Below are 16,180 nucleotides of genomic sequence, written 5' to 3'. Positions count from 1 at the left end.
TGATAGAACCAAATCAGCTGATGGAAAATTTTTAAGTCTGGGACATAATTATATTCCATTTCAATTGTCCTTTTACACTTGAATTAGTTGATCAGCTCTGAGGGAGCTTCAATTGGTACATGACTGCATTTTATGACCATGCCATTTTGAAATACATCTCTTAGAAAAATGACAATGATGCCCCTGTCAATTATAAATTGACAATATGATTTTGAAGGTGAAGGGTTGGAAGACTTACATCTCAGCAAATGACAATCATTCTATTCTCTCTCCCCAACCCCCCAAAATCAAATACCCTCACCCTGTGGTTCTCAACACTTGGTTGCACATTGAAATCATGGGGAAACTTCAAAATTACCAACGCCTATGTCCCACCCCAGAGGCTGTAATTATTTAACTGTTTCAGGGTGTGGCCTGGGTTTTAGAAGCTATAAAAGATCCCTAGGGAATTTTATTATGCAGACCATAGCCCAAATCAGAGGATCATAACCCCCACATTTCAATCACCTTGGGGAATCCTTTAAAACCCCAGATCCTTGAGCCACACCCCAGATTAGTTAAATCAGAATATCTGGAGTTAGGGACCAAGCCTCAGGAACCAGGACCTTTTTTTTTTTTTTTAAAGCCCCCAGATGAGTCCATCATGCAGCTAAGACTAGGAACCATTGCCGTAGGTAAAATTCCAAACTGGCATTCAGGGCAATGCCAAAATTGCACTCATAGGTTCAGCAACTCTAGGTTGAGCCTAATGAGAAGCTAGATCTGGAAGACAGGTAGAGAGAGCCTAAAGAGAAATCCTTAAAACAACTCTCCTACTTTAATATTCAAAGAATTCACTTTTTGGGCTACCTCGGTGACTCAGTGGTTAAATGTCTGCCTTCAGCTCAGGTCATGACCCTGGGGTTCTGGGGTCGACCCCTGCATTGGGCTCCCTGCTCAGCAGGGAGCCTGCTTCTCCCTCTTCTGCTCCCCCTACTTGTGCTCTCTTGTGCACTCACTCTCTGTCAAACAAATAAATAACATCTTTTTTTTTTTTTAAATGAGTTCACTTTTCTCTTGCCATGGCTGAGGGTTACATTAAAGCTTGGCTAGAATTAATAGCAACTGACTGTATCTCAAGCCTCACTCACTACCACACCCACCAGAATTAACTACTGGAAGAATGGGAAAGGGAATGCTTTCAAGGGATGAAAATCTTTTCAAAGGAGTGCAAACCAGTGCTTAGAGACCCTGGGTGGGGTTAGACAAGGAGGAAGTGAAAAAGCAAGCTATTTGGCCTATGCATTACACACCTAGTTAGTTTTTTTTAATCTGCAATTTGATGTACATTTTTGCTCATCAAGTCAAACACCGGGCTTAGGAGACAAAAACCCCAGGTCAAGGTTTTCAGCCTTACTTGCACATTAGAGTCATCTAAGGAGTTTTTAAAATAACAATGCTCACAAAACAAACTGAGGGTTGCTGGGGGGAGGGGGGGTCGGAAGAGGAGGGTGGGGTTACAGACATTAGGGAGGTTATGTGCTATGGTAAGTGCTGTGAAGTATGTAAACCTGGCGATTCACAGACCTGTACCCCTGGGGATAAAAATACATTATATGTTTATAAAAAAATTTAAAAAAAGAAGTTAAGAAAAAAATAATAATAGCAATGCTAGGGCCACACCCAAAATGAAGGCAATCTGACTCTCTGAAGGGGTGACACCCAGAAACCTGTTTTGAAAGGCCTCCAGGTGATTCTAGTGTGCAACCAAGGCTAAGGAACAGCTGCTCTGAACAAGTGGGTCTCAAGCTTGAGTGAGCATCAGCACCACCTGGGGAGTGTGTTACAACACAGATTTGTGGGTCCCATCCCCAGTTTCTCATCCAGCTGGGATGAAGTCTGAAAGTTTGCATTTCTAATAAGCTCCTAAGTGATGATGCTAATCCTGCTGGTCCAGGTGCCACACTAGGAAAGGCAAAGCCCTACCCAGATCACTGGTTCTCAATCCTGGCAGTGCATGAGAATCATTGGGCGGGGGGACAATTTTTAAATACCAACTCCTGAGACCCCTCCTAAACCAATTAAATTGTAAAGTCCCTGGCCCAGGGTTCAGATTTTAAAGATTTTATTTATTTGACACACAGAGATCATAAGTAGGCAGAGAGGCAGGCAGAGAGAGAGGGGGACACAGGTTCCCTGCTGAGCAGAGAGCCCAATGCAGGGCTCAATCCCAGGACCCTAAGCCGAAGACAGAGGCTCAACCCACTGAGCCACCCAGGCAGCCCTTGGGCTCGGTACTTTAAATTGCTCTGTAGGTGATATTAATGCACAGTGAAGTTTGTGATCCACTGCTATAGACCTAGATATTTTACAGCTGGAATAGATTTAATACAAACCCTTAAATCCCCTGGTAATTTACAGCTACTTTAGCTACTACCAGTATACATATCGCAACCCCAATTTCTATTGTTCCTTCTTAATCATTAGTATTAACAATGTGACCAATTTAGGGTCACCACTTTGTTCTACCTGTTTGCATAGGATGCTCTTGGTTTTAACACTGAAAGTTCCAGGTTCAGAGTAAATCAGGACAGTTGGTCACTGTACTAATGCTTTACAGCTCACTGACAGAAATGCAGTAACTATTAAAATTTTGCTTCTAACATTCAGCATCCAGAACTTGGTTTCTAAATACCATTCTCCATTAAAAGGAACGAGCGTTCCTTGGAAATGGCTGTTTCCAGGACTGGGGCAGGGAAATGTATGGTTGAGCCTAGGAATCTTGCACCAGAATCTAAGGAAGTGCTTGAAGACTCATTGAGGAATGTCAAAAGGACATGACAGTTTAGCCATTCTGAGAGGGGGAAGTGATACCTCCTTGTAGTTTTGATTTGCATCTCCCTGGCGATGAGTGACATTGAACATCTTTTCATGTGTCTGTTGGCCATCTGTAGGTCTTTTTTGGGAAAATGTCTATTCATGTCTTCTGCCAATATTTTAATTGGATTATTCATTTCTTGGGTGACTACAATCAACAACACAAGAAAGAGCAGGTGTTGGTGAGGATGTGGAGAAAAGGGAGACCTCTTGCACTGTTGTTGGTGGGAATGCAAACTCATGCAGTCACTCTGGAAAACAGTATGGAGGTTCCTCAAAAAGTTAAAAATAGAACTACCCTACAATCCAGCAATTGCACTACTAGGCATTTACCCAAAGAATACAAAAATACTAATTCAAAAGGATACATGCACCCCAGTGTTTATAGTTTTTTATACATGCACACACACATACACACACACACGATTATTATTCAGCCATAAAAAAATGAAATCTTGACACTTGCAATGACATGGATAGAGCTAGAGAGTGTTATGCTAAGCAAAATAGGTCAGAGAAAGACTTCACTCATATATAGAATTTAAGAAACAAAACAAACAAGCAAAGAAAAAAGAGAGAAAGAGAGAGACAGAGAGAGAGAGGTAAGCCAAGAAACAGACTCTTAATGATAGAGAACAAATTCGTGGTTACCAGAGGGGAGGAAGGTAGGGGTGGGTTAAATAGGTGATGGGGATTAGGGAGGGCACTTGTTGGGACGAGCACTGGGTGGTGCATGGAATTCTTGAATCACTAAATTGTACACCTGAAACTAATATTACATTGTATGTTAACTAACTGGAATGAAAATAAAAGCTTTAAAAAATGGGGGTGCCTGTGTGGCTCAGTCGGTTAAAACCTCTGCCTTCGGCTCAGGTCATGATCCCAGGGTCCTGGGATTGAGCCCCACATTGAGCTTCCTCCTCTCTCTCTGCCTGCCTCTCCCCCTACTTGAGATATCTGTCAAATAATAAAAATCTTTTAAAAAATGTACCAAAAAAGGACATGGGAGCCAGCCTCAAGGGACTATCACTGGACAAATGAGAAGATTTGAGCCAATATTACAAAGAAAATGTCTGAACTGAGTGTATAATACTGAATTTAAATATGAAAAACACTGAGTCAAGTGACATGAAAATAAGTCAGTAAAACTAGCTACTACTGGAACTATTACATCAACTTCTTACTCTGAAAATTGGTGTTCAAGGAGAAAGAATAAGGTTTTTACTTCCCCTTTTTGATTCATATTCCACAGATGAGGAAAATCTCATCAAAACACAAGAAACACAAAACACAAAACAGCTAAGAAATATAGACTGGGTGACAGAATTAGGAAATCAACATTTTCCAACTCCACTTAAATCACCAAGCCAGGGAATACATTTTAAAAATCAGAAAACCAAATTACTAAATAAGGAAACAATAACCAACATATGATGCTAAAATCTTTAGTTTCTGGGGGACAGGACAATCACACTATACCAAAGTAACATCCCACAGATTTCTTGTTAATAACAAAGAAAAAATCACATGGAGAGTTCAGAGGGCCACCACCTAAATCATCACCCTAAGAGTGGACAACTGACACTACGTGCCTCCTGATAAGATGTGACTGTCATAAAGCACACAACATTGCTTATGAAGAATTCTTATCAAAATATGGTTTAATTTAATCAAATCAAGCTTCTGATCCCAAGTACTTCACATTTACGGGAAATTCAGGGGCTGGAAGGAAGAGCTAAAGACCACCATAAGGAAACAAAGCATGCTATCCCGGGAGGGATACAGGATCAGTCCTTAAAGCAGGACAGTCACAGAAAAACCAGGATGGCTGGTGACACTACAGTCATATTCCTAATGTGGGGCAGAGCCAGTCTCTAAATGCTAGTACCATTTAAAAAAAAGTGGAGAGACTGTTGTAAATTAAAAGAAACACCACACCCAAATGCAACCTATAAACTGGCTATAAAAGACATTTAGGAGGGTGCCTGGGTGGCTCAGTGGTTGAGCCAAAGGCAGCTTTGGCTCAGGTCATGATCCCAGGGTCCTGGCATTGAGCCCCACATCAGCCTCTCTGCTCAGCGGGGAGTCTTCTTTCTCCCTCTCCCTCTGGTGTGCGTGTACTCTAATAAATATATAAAATATATATTTTATATATTAAATAAAATATATAAAATAAGTTTTTATATATTTATCTAATAAATATATTAAATCATTTTTTAAAAAGACATTCGGGGTGCCTGGATGGCTCAGTCAGTTGGGCACCTCCCTTCAGCTCAGGTCATGATCCCAGGATGGAACCCTGCCTCGTTGTTAGGCTCCCTGCTCAGTGGAGAGCCTGCTTCTCCCCTCTCCCTCTGATGCTCCCTCTGCTTGTGTTCTCTCTCTCTCTCTCTCCCTGTCAAATAAGTAAATAAATATATACATACATACATATACACATAAATACATAAATAAACTAACTTAAAAAAAAGACATTTAGGAGACAGCTGGGGAAATGTGAATACAGAGCAGTGCTACTCAGCCAGCCTAGAAATGTAAATGAACAATGTCACTAAGAACATTGTTTTTTTTTTCAGCTGAATTTTTTTGTGACAAAACTTTCTCAGTGAAGTAGGCAGCGCATTGACTTACTACAGTCCAAGCTCCTTAACTCCCTGTGTACCATCAGGTAGTTTGCAAATCGTACTTCAGGAAGCACTGGTTAGATATTAGACAATATTTGCAAAGATTGGTGAGGCAAAAACAGATGAGGTACAGTTAATTTCTTTCAGCTGTGCTTACAGTATGATGTATCATAGAGTTACACAGAAAAAGGTCCTGCTTAGAAGATGCATGCTGAGGGATTAAAGGTGAAATGTCATGTCTACAACTTACTTTCAAATAGTTTACCAAAGAGCAGATACACAAAGCAAATATGGCAAAATGCTAACATTTGTTGAATCTCGGTGAACATACTGGTGTTCGTTGCACTAGTCTTCCAACTTTCTTGTCTATTTCAAAGTTTTCAGGATAAAGATGACAGAAGCATGATTCTAAAATCATCTTACAAGATAATGACACCAACAAAATTAGCAGGAAGCTGATTATTTACAGCTAATTCTATATTCCTTGGGGAATACCTAAGTTAAAAACATAAAGATAAGTAAAATTAGCCAGAATAGGCAATGAAAAGTGCATTCCAAGCTGAGGAACAGAGTATGAAAAGGACCAGGATAGAAGAAATTTATCTTTTCCAGGGAAAGGAATTTAATGCATATAGAAAAATGAGGCTGTTCAGATTATGAAGGGGTGTTGAGGGTGCATCAAGAATTTTGGACTTTTGGGGCACCTGGGTGGCTCAGTGGGTTAAAGCCTCTGCCTTCAGCTCAGGTCATGATCCCAGGGTCCTGGGATCGAGCCCCACATTGGGCTCTCTGCTCAGCAGGGAGCCTGCTTCCTCCTCCCTCTCTGCCTGCCTCTCTGCCTACTTGTGATCGCTCTGTCAAATAAATAAATAAAATCTTTAAAAAAAAAAAGAATTTTGGACTTTTGGTGGCACCTGAGTGGTTCAGTCGGTTGGGTGTCTGCCTTTAGCTCAAGGTCGTGGTCTCAGGATGCTGGGATCAAACCCCCCCAGGGTCAGGCTCCCTACTCAGCAAGGAGTCTGCTTCTCCCTTCCCCTCTGGCCCTACCCCTCAATCATGCTCTCTCTCGCTCTCACTCTCTCTCTCAAATAAATAAATAAATAAAATCTTAAAAAATTTTTTGAAAAAAAAAAGAATTTTGGATTTTTTAAAAGCAGTAAGAAATCAATAATATTTTAAGCACTGGAGAAACACAATGACACTGGCATTTTAGAAAACGCACAACGGCTGCAGAGAATGGAATGGATGGGGGCAAGAGTGGATAGAGCAGCAGCAGTTAAGAAGATGGCCTTCTGAGGGGTGCCTGGGTGGCTTGGTGGGTTAAACGTCTGCCTTCGGCTCAGGTCATGATTCCAGAGTCCTGGAATTGAGTCCCGAGTGAGGCTCCCTGCTCAGCAGGATGTCTGCTTCTCCCTCTTCCTCTGCCCCCAGCTTGTGCTCTCTCTCTCTCTCTCAAATAAATAACAAAATAAATAAAATCTTAAAAAAAAGAAGATAGCTTTTTGGGCAATAATGTAGTAAGAAATTATGGAAACCTACAGGGATGGAGATTTGGTAATATGTTGGGTGGGGGAAGGAGATAGAGAAGAAGGACTCAGATATAATTCCCAAGTTTTCAACTTGAGTGACTGAGTAGATTGGTATATTCATCAGGACTGGGAATGTAGGAGCAAGAACAAGTTTGGGGGACAGATGTGAAGCTTGCAACACTAGACATTGAGTTTGGAGTATCTAGAAAATATCCAGGTGGAACCCCCTTTGTAGGCAGTTGGGTATGAGACTGAGAGCACTAACTCTGGTTTCTGGCTTAGATAATTAATAGATAGTTTTGCCATTTACAGATATGGCCAACAAAAAAAGAAGATAAAAGTCATTGTCCCATTACATAAAATGAAAAATCAGGCAATGAAAATAAAACATCTGACTGCCATAAGTCAACACTTTTTTTAAATCACTTTATTTCCTTCTAGCATTTTTTTAAAATGGATATGTATATAGTAGCCTTAATAGCCACATTTTTTTTTTGAGAAGGAGCCTTCTCCAGAAGTGTTTAGGATTGAGAAAAATACTAGTTGACCCAATATCATTTTGTAAATCAGATTTTTGTACATGTCCTTAGGCTATTAAAAGATTCAAAACATAATCTAAATTGTTGGGGAAGTAACCAAGGACAACTCTAGAGCTGAAGAAATTATGGACCAGAGAATGTCAGTTTCCATATCCAGTTTATTATAGTATATACTGGATCATTAGGGGATTCTGGAGCTTTCTGTGTTCGCACTACATAGCACAATTATAGGTATTCAGTCTCTTCTTTGAAGATCTTCTTTCCCAGTGTCTCTACTATAACCAATTCTCCTTCCATAGTTGAGAGCTGATTGGTGCTATTGTTCCTACCATTTTTAAAGGGTATTCTAGAACTTTAAAGCCTAGAAAACCCAAAGGAATGAAGCTCTGAGATCATGCAGTCACCCCACAATCACATTATAGCTTACTCTGCTTTTTTTTTTTTTTAAGCTAGATTTTGGGGTACCTGGGTGGTTCAATGGTTAGGCCTCTGCCTTTGCCTCGGGTCATGGTCTCGGGGTCCTGAGATCGATCCAAAGGCTGGTTTCTCCAATAATGCTCTGAGGATCTACAATGTAGCAAGATGCCAAACCTGGAAGGAACTGGAACTTCAGCCTTAACAGCCTGCAGTCCCGCAGGAGGCTGCTTATCGAGTGAAGAGGAGCACCAGCTCACAGTGTGGGGTGTGGGGGAACAGATCCACAGGCACAGCTTTTCTCAGGACAAAAGGCTCACCAAGAAGCTTCTTAGCCGAGTCTGGAGGACAGCACAGCCTAGAGAAACAGAGCATAATATCAGTTTCTCAATACCAAGGAGAACCTATAGGAACACAACTTCTTAAAAATTAAGCCGTTCCGGGGCACCTGGGTGGCTCAGTTGCTTAGGTGTCTATCTTCAGCTCAGGTCATAATCCCAGGGTCCTGGGATGGAGCCCCACATCAGGCTGCCTGCTTCTCTCCCAGCTTGTGTGCTCTCTCCCCGCCACCCCCCATCAAATAAATAAAATCTTTAAAAAGAAACTTAAGCCCTTCCCTGTATTCTGACAGTCCCTTATGTTTCTCTCAATAATAGCATTTATCATATTTAGTGTAACTAACCTGGGTTTTTTTTTAAAACCTTCTTCTTCGGTGGACTATAACCTTTTCAAGGGTGGAAACAAGGCAATAACTGCTTATTATTCATCTCTGTGTTCCCAGTTTGTGATACAGAGTTCAGTAGTGAATGGAGCAAACTGTGTAAGTCATATATGCTTCCGTATAATTTGTATATGAAAGGTAATTAACAGATATTACTTGATTAAATTATTCTACTGAAATGTTTCAAAGCAGATTACTCTTTTCACTTATCTCAAAGATAGTCAAGTAAAAATAAGCACAAAAATTCACCTATAAACTCACCAAGAACCACTGCTGACTTCTCAGGATGTATCTTCCTAAATATGTATATTTAAATTGGTTTCTTAAAATGGAGTCACACTGTACATATTGTACATACTGTTTTACAACTAGTTTCTTCAGTTCATCATAGATCATGTCCATCTTTCCACTACATGTCAGGTTACCTCATATTTATTGGCTATATGGTATTCCATTAAATGTGTTAATCATAGTTTATCTGCCTAATCCCTAGCTACTGGAAATTTAAGCTGTTTCTAACACTTTTCTATTTCAAAAAGTCCCTCCATGAGTATCCTTAATAGTTACATCTTTGCATACATTTTTAGTTGTTTAGTAGAACTGCTGAGTTGAAGGGCCTATATGTTTGTAAGGCCCTAACATATATACCACTAAACTGTTCTAAATAAAGGTTGTAGCAATTTATTCTCAAACCAACAAAAGAGAAGAGTTCTTGTTTCCCTGGGTGACTCTCAACAGTTTAAATAGCACTGTCCCACTGAAATCAGAATAAGGCAAGATATTCACTATTCCTTCTGTAATGGAACATGTTCTTTAAAAATTTTTTTAAAGGGTTTCCTTATTTATTTGAGAGAGAGTCCAATGTGGAGCTTGATCTCAGGACCCTGAGATGATGACCTGAGCCAAAGGCCAACCCTTAACCAGCTGAGCCACCCAGGTGTCCCTAAAATGCAACATTTTCTTATCCAATGTAATAAGAAAGAAAAAAATGTATTGGAAGGAGAGAGACAGAACTGGTTTTGAGATGGTGGTCACATGGCCAGCTACCAAGCAAGATGATCAACTAGAAAACAAATAAAATGAATAAAAGAATGAGGAAGCTGGACACAAAGCTGGCAATAACCACTTAGAAAAAGTAATGAAAAAGATCCCATTCATAATAGCAATAAAAACTTTACAATATCTTATATTAACCTTAAGAAGAAAAGACCTATATTGGAAAAAATTAGAAAAAGCTTTATCTATCTAAATAGAGATATATAGATACAGATATAGATACAGATATAGCTTTAGAGAATTATGTAAGACTGGAGTAATTCAGGGTGCCTGGGTGGCTCAGTGGGTTAAAGCCTCTACCTTCAGCTCCAGTCATGATCCCAGAGTCCTGGGATGGAGCCCCGCATCGGGCTCTCTGCTCAGCAGGGAGCCTGCTTCCTCCCCTCTCTCTGCCTGCTTCTCTGCTTACTTGTGATCTCTGTCTGTCAAATAAATAAATAAAATCTTTAAAAAAAAAGACTAGAGTAATTGAAGAGACATACCATATACTTGGACAGAAAAAATACTGTAAAGATTTCAATTCTCCCTAAATTAATAAGTTCAATGTACTTCCAATTACAATCCCAAAAGCATATTTTTGATAAGTTGATTCTAGAGCTTTCTTAGAAAACAGCTGAAAATGTTTAAAGTAAATATCCTTTTTTTAAAGATTTTATTTATTTATTTAACAGAGAGAGAGAGAGATCACAAGTAGGCAGAGAGAGAGGCAGAGAGAGAGGAAGGGAAGCAGACTCCCTGCCTAGCAGAGAGCCCGATGTGGGGCTCAATCCCAGGACCCTGGGATCATGACCTGAACCGAAGGCAGAGGCTTTAACCCACTGAGCCACCCAGGTGCCCCAAAGTAAATATCCTTTAACTTAGCAACTCCACAACAGGAATTTATCAACTATACATATTATCACATACACTTACTCATCACTTATAATACCTACATACTGCATATTATGTACACAAGGATATTCATTGTAACATTGTGGTAACAACAGAATAGAAACAATCTCAAAATTCATAAGCAAAGGACTAGTTAAATGACATATTTAGGTAAGTTAAAATTACATAGCCTATTTAAAAAATTAAGTAGACCTGTAAGTATTGATGTAGATTCTACATCATTGTAGAACAATCTCAAAAATCTAATGTTAGTGAAAAAAAGTGAAAAGCATGGTGCAGGGGTGCCTGAGTGGCTCAGTCGGTTAAGCATCTGCCTTACGCTCAGGTCATGATCCCAGAGTCCTGGGATCGATAATAAGTCAAAATATATAAAATAAAATAATAATAAAAGAAGAAAAGCATAGTGCAGAATAGTGTTTTAGTCTGTTTCTATTTGTTAAAAAAAAGAGAAGGATGGTATGTATACATACACATATGTGTACAGACACACATACACACACACAAACTTGTATAGTCACACGATCTCTCTGACAGGCTACACAAGAAACCTAAGAGTAGTGACATCTGAAGGATTAGGGGTCAGGAGTAAGAAAGAGAGCCATTACTCACTGTATATTCTTGTATTGTTTGAATTTTTCTACCATATGCACATACTGTCTTTTTTAAACAAATATTTTATTTATTTATTTGACACAGAGAAAGAGAGAGAGAGACAGCAAGAGAGGGAACACAAGCAGGGGGAGGGTAAGAGGGAGAAGCAGGCTTCCCACTGAGCAGGGAGCCCAATGAGGGGCTCGATCCCAGGATCCTGGGACCATGACCTGAGCTGAAGGCAGACGCCCAGTGACTAAGCCACTCAGGCGCCCCATATACTGTCTTTTCAAGATAAATTTTTCTTACCTTTTTGAAGCCATGTTTATTGTTTTACTCACTATGTTAGCAGAATGCTAGCTTTACTCTAAATCATTACATTTTTGAATTTATTGTCTTGCATAATAAATATTTTCATTATATTAAAAAATGAAATAATAGGTATTCAGTGAAGTCTCCTTCCCAGCTAGGACACCCATCTCCACAGTTCTCTCTCACCATGGATAGCTACTATTATCAGTTTCTTATATAAATTACCAGTTTCTCTATGCTGATACAAATATAAATCCATATTCTCCTAGTCTTTTGTACTTTTTTACAAAGACAGTTTACAATTATATAAACAATTCTGCACACCTTACTATTTCCACTTAGTAACAGACCTTAGAACCAAAATCAAAAGCTACAAAAAAAAAAAAAAACAGTCTGGACATACTGAGAATTAGTATTCTTGGGGTGCCTGGGTGGATCAGTTGGCTAAGAATCTGCTTTCAGCTCAGGTTATGGTCCTGGGATCAATCCCCGCATCAGGCACTCTGCTCAGTAAGTCTGCTTCTTCCTCTCACTCTCCCTCTGTGCAATCTCTCTCAAATAATTAAATAAAATCTTAAAAAGAAGGAAATTAATACTCTTATGCTTCAAAGGACATCACCGAGAAAGTGAACAGAGAACCCACAGAATGGGAGACAATTTTGGCAAATCATGTATCCGATAAGGGAGTAGTATCTAGAATATATTAGGAAATCTTAAAACTCAATAATAAAGAGACAATCCAGTTTAAAAATGGGCAAAGAATCTGAATAGACATTTCTCCAAAGGAGATTTACAAATGGATGACAAACACATGAAAAAATGCTCAACATCATTAGCCACTGGAGAAGTGGAAACGAAAACCACAAGGACATACCACTTTTTATCCATTAGAATGAATATAAAAGACAGACACTGACAAGAGTTGGTGAGGATGTGGACAAACCGGAAGCCTAACAGGCTGCTGGTGGAAATGTAAAGTGGGACAGCTCTTTGGAAAAGAGTCTGGCAGTTCCTCAAAAGGTTAACATAGAGTTACAACATGACCTAGCAATTCCACTCCTAGGTATGCATCCAAGAGAAATGAAAGCAAACATCTACAGAAAAAATTGCATATGAATGTTCGTAGCAGCCTTATTCGCAAGAGGTAAAAGGCAGAAACAACCCAAATGTCCATCAATTAACACATGAATATATAAAATGTGATATATTAGGGCGCCTGGGTGGCTCCCTGGGTTGGTTAAACATCTGCCTTCAGCTTGGGTCATGACCTCAGGGTCATGGGATCAAGCCCCGAGTTGGGCTCCCTGCTCAGTGGGGAGTCTGCTTCTCCCTGTCCCTGTGCCCACACCCCCTGTTAGTGCTCTGCCTCTCGTTTTCTCTCTTGAATAAAAAAAAATCTTAAAAAAAAAGAAAATGTGATATATCCACAAAATAAAATATTCAGCCATGAAATAATATCCATAAAGACATAAAGTAGATTAATGGTTGCCTAAAGCCTGGGGTTTGGGGAAAAATGGGGAGTAACAGGTGAGAGGTACAGGGTTTCTTTCTGAAGTGAGGAAAATATTCTGGAAATAGTGGTGATGGCCACACAAGTCCAAGAACATACTAAAACCCACAGAATTATGCACTTTAAATAGATGAATTTTATATGTGATTATGTCTCAGTCAATCTGTTTAAAAATAACACACCTTAGAGATCTCTCTAGATCTGTACACAGAACATCTGCATTCCTTTTTATAGCAGCACAGTATTGCACTGTATGGATAGAGCGTTGATTTTAACCAGTTCCACACTGATGGACTTTTAGGATATTTCATCGCTTGCTGCTTTAATATTGCAATAAATAACTTTGTATCTATGTCATTTTAGGTGTGTGTCAGTACATTTGAAAGAACAAGCCTCAGGGAGACAAGCCGTAAGACTCTTAATCACATGAAACAAACTGAGGGCTGCTGCGGGGTGGTGGGGTAGGGATAGGGTGGCTGGGTTATGGTCATTGGAGAGGGTATGTGCTATGGTGAGTGCTGTCAAATGTGTAAGCCTGATGATTCACAGACCTGTACACCTGAAGCAAATGATATATTATATGTTAATAAAAAAAAAAAGAAAAAGCCTCAGGAATGGAATTTCTGGTTTAAGGGGTATATATACACATTTACAATCTATATAGCTAAATTTTCCTCCATAAAAATGCTGCCAATTTACATTTTGACTAGTAATTTTTTAGAATTCATTTTTCCTCTTAGGATTGCCAACAGTGTATTATCAAACTTTTGAACTTCTTTCTGCCAATCTGAAATATAAAAAGTGGTATCTCGGGGTCCATTTAATTTGCATCTCCATTATAATAAAAGAGACTGAGCATCCTTTCATAGTTCATAAATTTATATTCTTTCTTCTGTTCATTTTTCTTGTGTTTTCTTTTTATTTCAAGCTTTTATTTAAATTCCAGTTTGTTAACATATAGTATAATATTAGTTTCAAGAGAATTTAGTAATACATCATTCACATTCAATACTCAGTGTTCATCACAAGTGCCCTCCTTAATCCCCATCACCCATTTAACCCATCTCCCTGCCCACCTCCCCTCCAGCAATCCTGTTTGTTCTTCCACAATTAAGAGTCTCTTTTATAGTTTGCCTCTCTTTTTTCCCCCATGTTCATCTGTTTTACTTCTTAAATTCCACATATGAGTGAAATCATATGGTATTTTGTCTTTTTCTAACTGACTAATTTTGGTTAGCATAATACACTCCAGCTCCACCCATGTCATTGAAAATGGCAAGATTTCATTCTTTTGGATGGCTGAGTAATATTCTCATGTGTGTGTGTGTCCATGTGTATATATTCACACACATATATACACACCACATCTTTATCCATTCATTGGTCAATGGACATTTGGGCTCTTTCCAAAATCTGGCTATTGTGGACATTGCTGGTATAAACATCAGGGTGCATGTGTCCCTTCAAATCACTATTTTTGTACCCTTTGGGTAAAAACCTAGTAGAGAAATTGCTGGATCACAGAATCGCTCTATTTTTTAACTTTTTGAGGAACCTCCATACTATTTTTCAGAGTGGCTGCATCAGTTTGCATTCCCACCAACAGTATAAGAGGGTTCCCTTTCCCCACTTCCTTGCCAACACCTGCTGTTTCTTGTGTTGTTAATTTTAGCCATTCTGACAGGAATGAGGTATTATCTCAGTGCAGTTTTGATTTGCATTTCCCTGATGATGAGTGGTGTTGAGCATGTTTTCATGTGCCTGTTGGCCATATGCATGTCTTCTTTGGAAAAATGTCTATTCATGTCTTCTGCCCATTTCTTAACTGGGTTATTTGTTTTTTGGGAGTTTGGTAAGCTCTTTTTTTAAAGATTTTATTCACCCATTTATCAGAGAGAGAGAGAGAAAGCACAAGCAGGAGGAGCAGCAGGCAGAGGGAGAAGCAGGCTCCCCACTGAGCCAGGAGCCCAATGTGGTACTTGATCCCAGGACCCTGAGCCAAAGGCAGCCGCCCAACTGACCGAGCCACCCATGCATCCCAGTTAAGTTCCTTATACATTTTGGATACCAACCCTTTACCAGATATGTCATTTTTAAAAATCAATCTCTAAAAGTTTATTATAAATTAAGGAAAAAATTCTTTATGATATAAACTACAACTATTTTTCCAATTTGTATACTGTCTCCCATCTTTGATTTTGGTGTTTTTTATCATGGAAGTTCTTGATTTTTTTAACAGTTTGAGATTCACATACCATGCAGCTCACTCATTTATACTGTTCAGTGGTTTCTAGTACATTCACAGAGTTGTCCATCTACCAGAACAATCAATTTTGGAATATTTTCCTTAACCCAAGAAGGCATCATGCACTCTTTAGCCCTCCATCCCCATTTCTCTGCAACCCTCCAACTCTCAGCCCTAGGCAACCACAAATCTACTTTCTCTCTCTTGATAACTGCCTAGTCTAGACATTTCCTATAAATGGAATCATGTAAGATGTGGCCCTTTGTGTCTGGCTTTTGGATACCTGTCCTTTATTATAAAAATGATTTGCAAATGTTTCCTCTCATTCTATGAGTTGTCTTATCACTTTCTTGATATTATCATTTTGTAGCACAAAAGCTTTTTTTTTAACTTTGATGATGTCCAATTATACACGTACACATCCGATACATGTATTTTTTGCTGTTACTGTTGTTGCTTGGGTTTTTGATGTCATATCTAAGAGAGCTTTGCCTAACCCAAGATCAAAAAGATTATTCCTGTTTCAACTCTTACATTTAGTTCTATGATCCATTTTGAATTCATTTCTGTGTATGGCGTAACAAAGGGAGAAGTTATTTTTTTTATGTTGGCAAACGTAACTACCTTTCACTATATGGCTTTTGAATGTTCATAGTTAGAAAGGGTACTGCACTCCAGGATTATAAAGAAATTATCTGATTTCCTAGGGTACATTTATGGTTCTCCTTTTTACATTTCAATTTCTGACTGCTTTTTCCTGGTGTAACAGGTGTGAAATACAGATCCAACTTTTTTTCACCCTCACTACCCAGTTGTCCATCACCATTTATTGAACAGTCCATTTTTTTCCCATTGGTGTGAGGTGCCACATTTATCATACACTCAAAAACAT

At 39.1% G+C, this 16,180-nt stretch overlaps 1 protein-coding gene across 9 annotated transcripts in view; it reads right to left on the bottom strand.

The window, feature by feature from the left end:
* Nucleotides 1-7,688: 7,688 nt before the first annotated feature.
* Nucleotides 7,689-16,180, bottom strand: part of TRMT2B (tRNA methyltransferase 2 homolog B) — a 53,743-nt gene continuing 45,251 nt past the window's right edge. For all 9 annotated transcript variants that reach the window (XM_082718501.1, XM_082718505.1, XM_082718506.1 and 6 more), the window contains one exon: nucleotides 7,689-8,320. In XM_082718501.1, the coding sequence (XP_082574627.1) occupies nucleotides 8,194-8,320 (127 nt within the window). In that variant the 3' untranslated portion in view covers nucleotides 7,689-8,193. The remainder of the gene's footprint in view (nucleotides 8,321-16,180) is intronic.

Source organism: Mustela nivalis (assembly GCF_964662115.1).
Source record: "Mustela nivalis genome assembly, chromosome: X".
Lineage (NCBI taxonomy): Eukaryota > Metazoa > Chordata > Mammalia > Carnivora > Mustelidae > Mustela > Mustela nivalis.
Note: the sequence above shows the minus strand (reverse complement) of the source record. Positions and strands in the feature narration are given on the sequence as shown.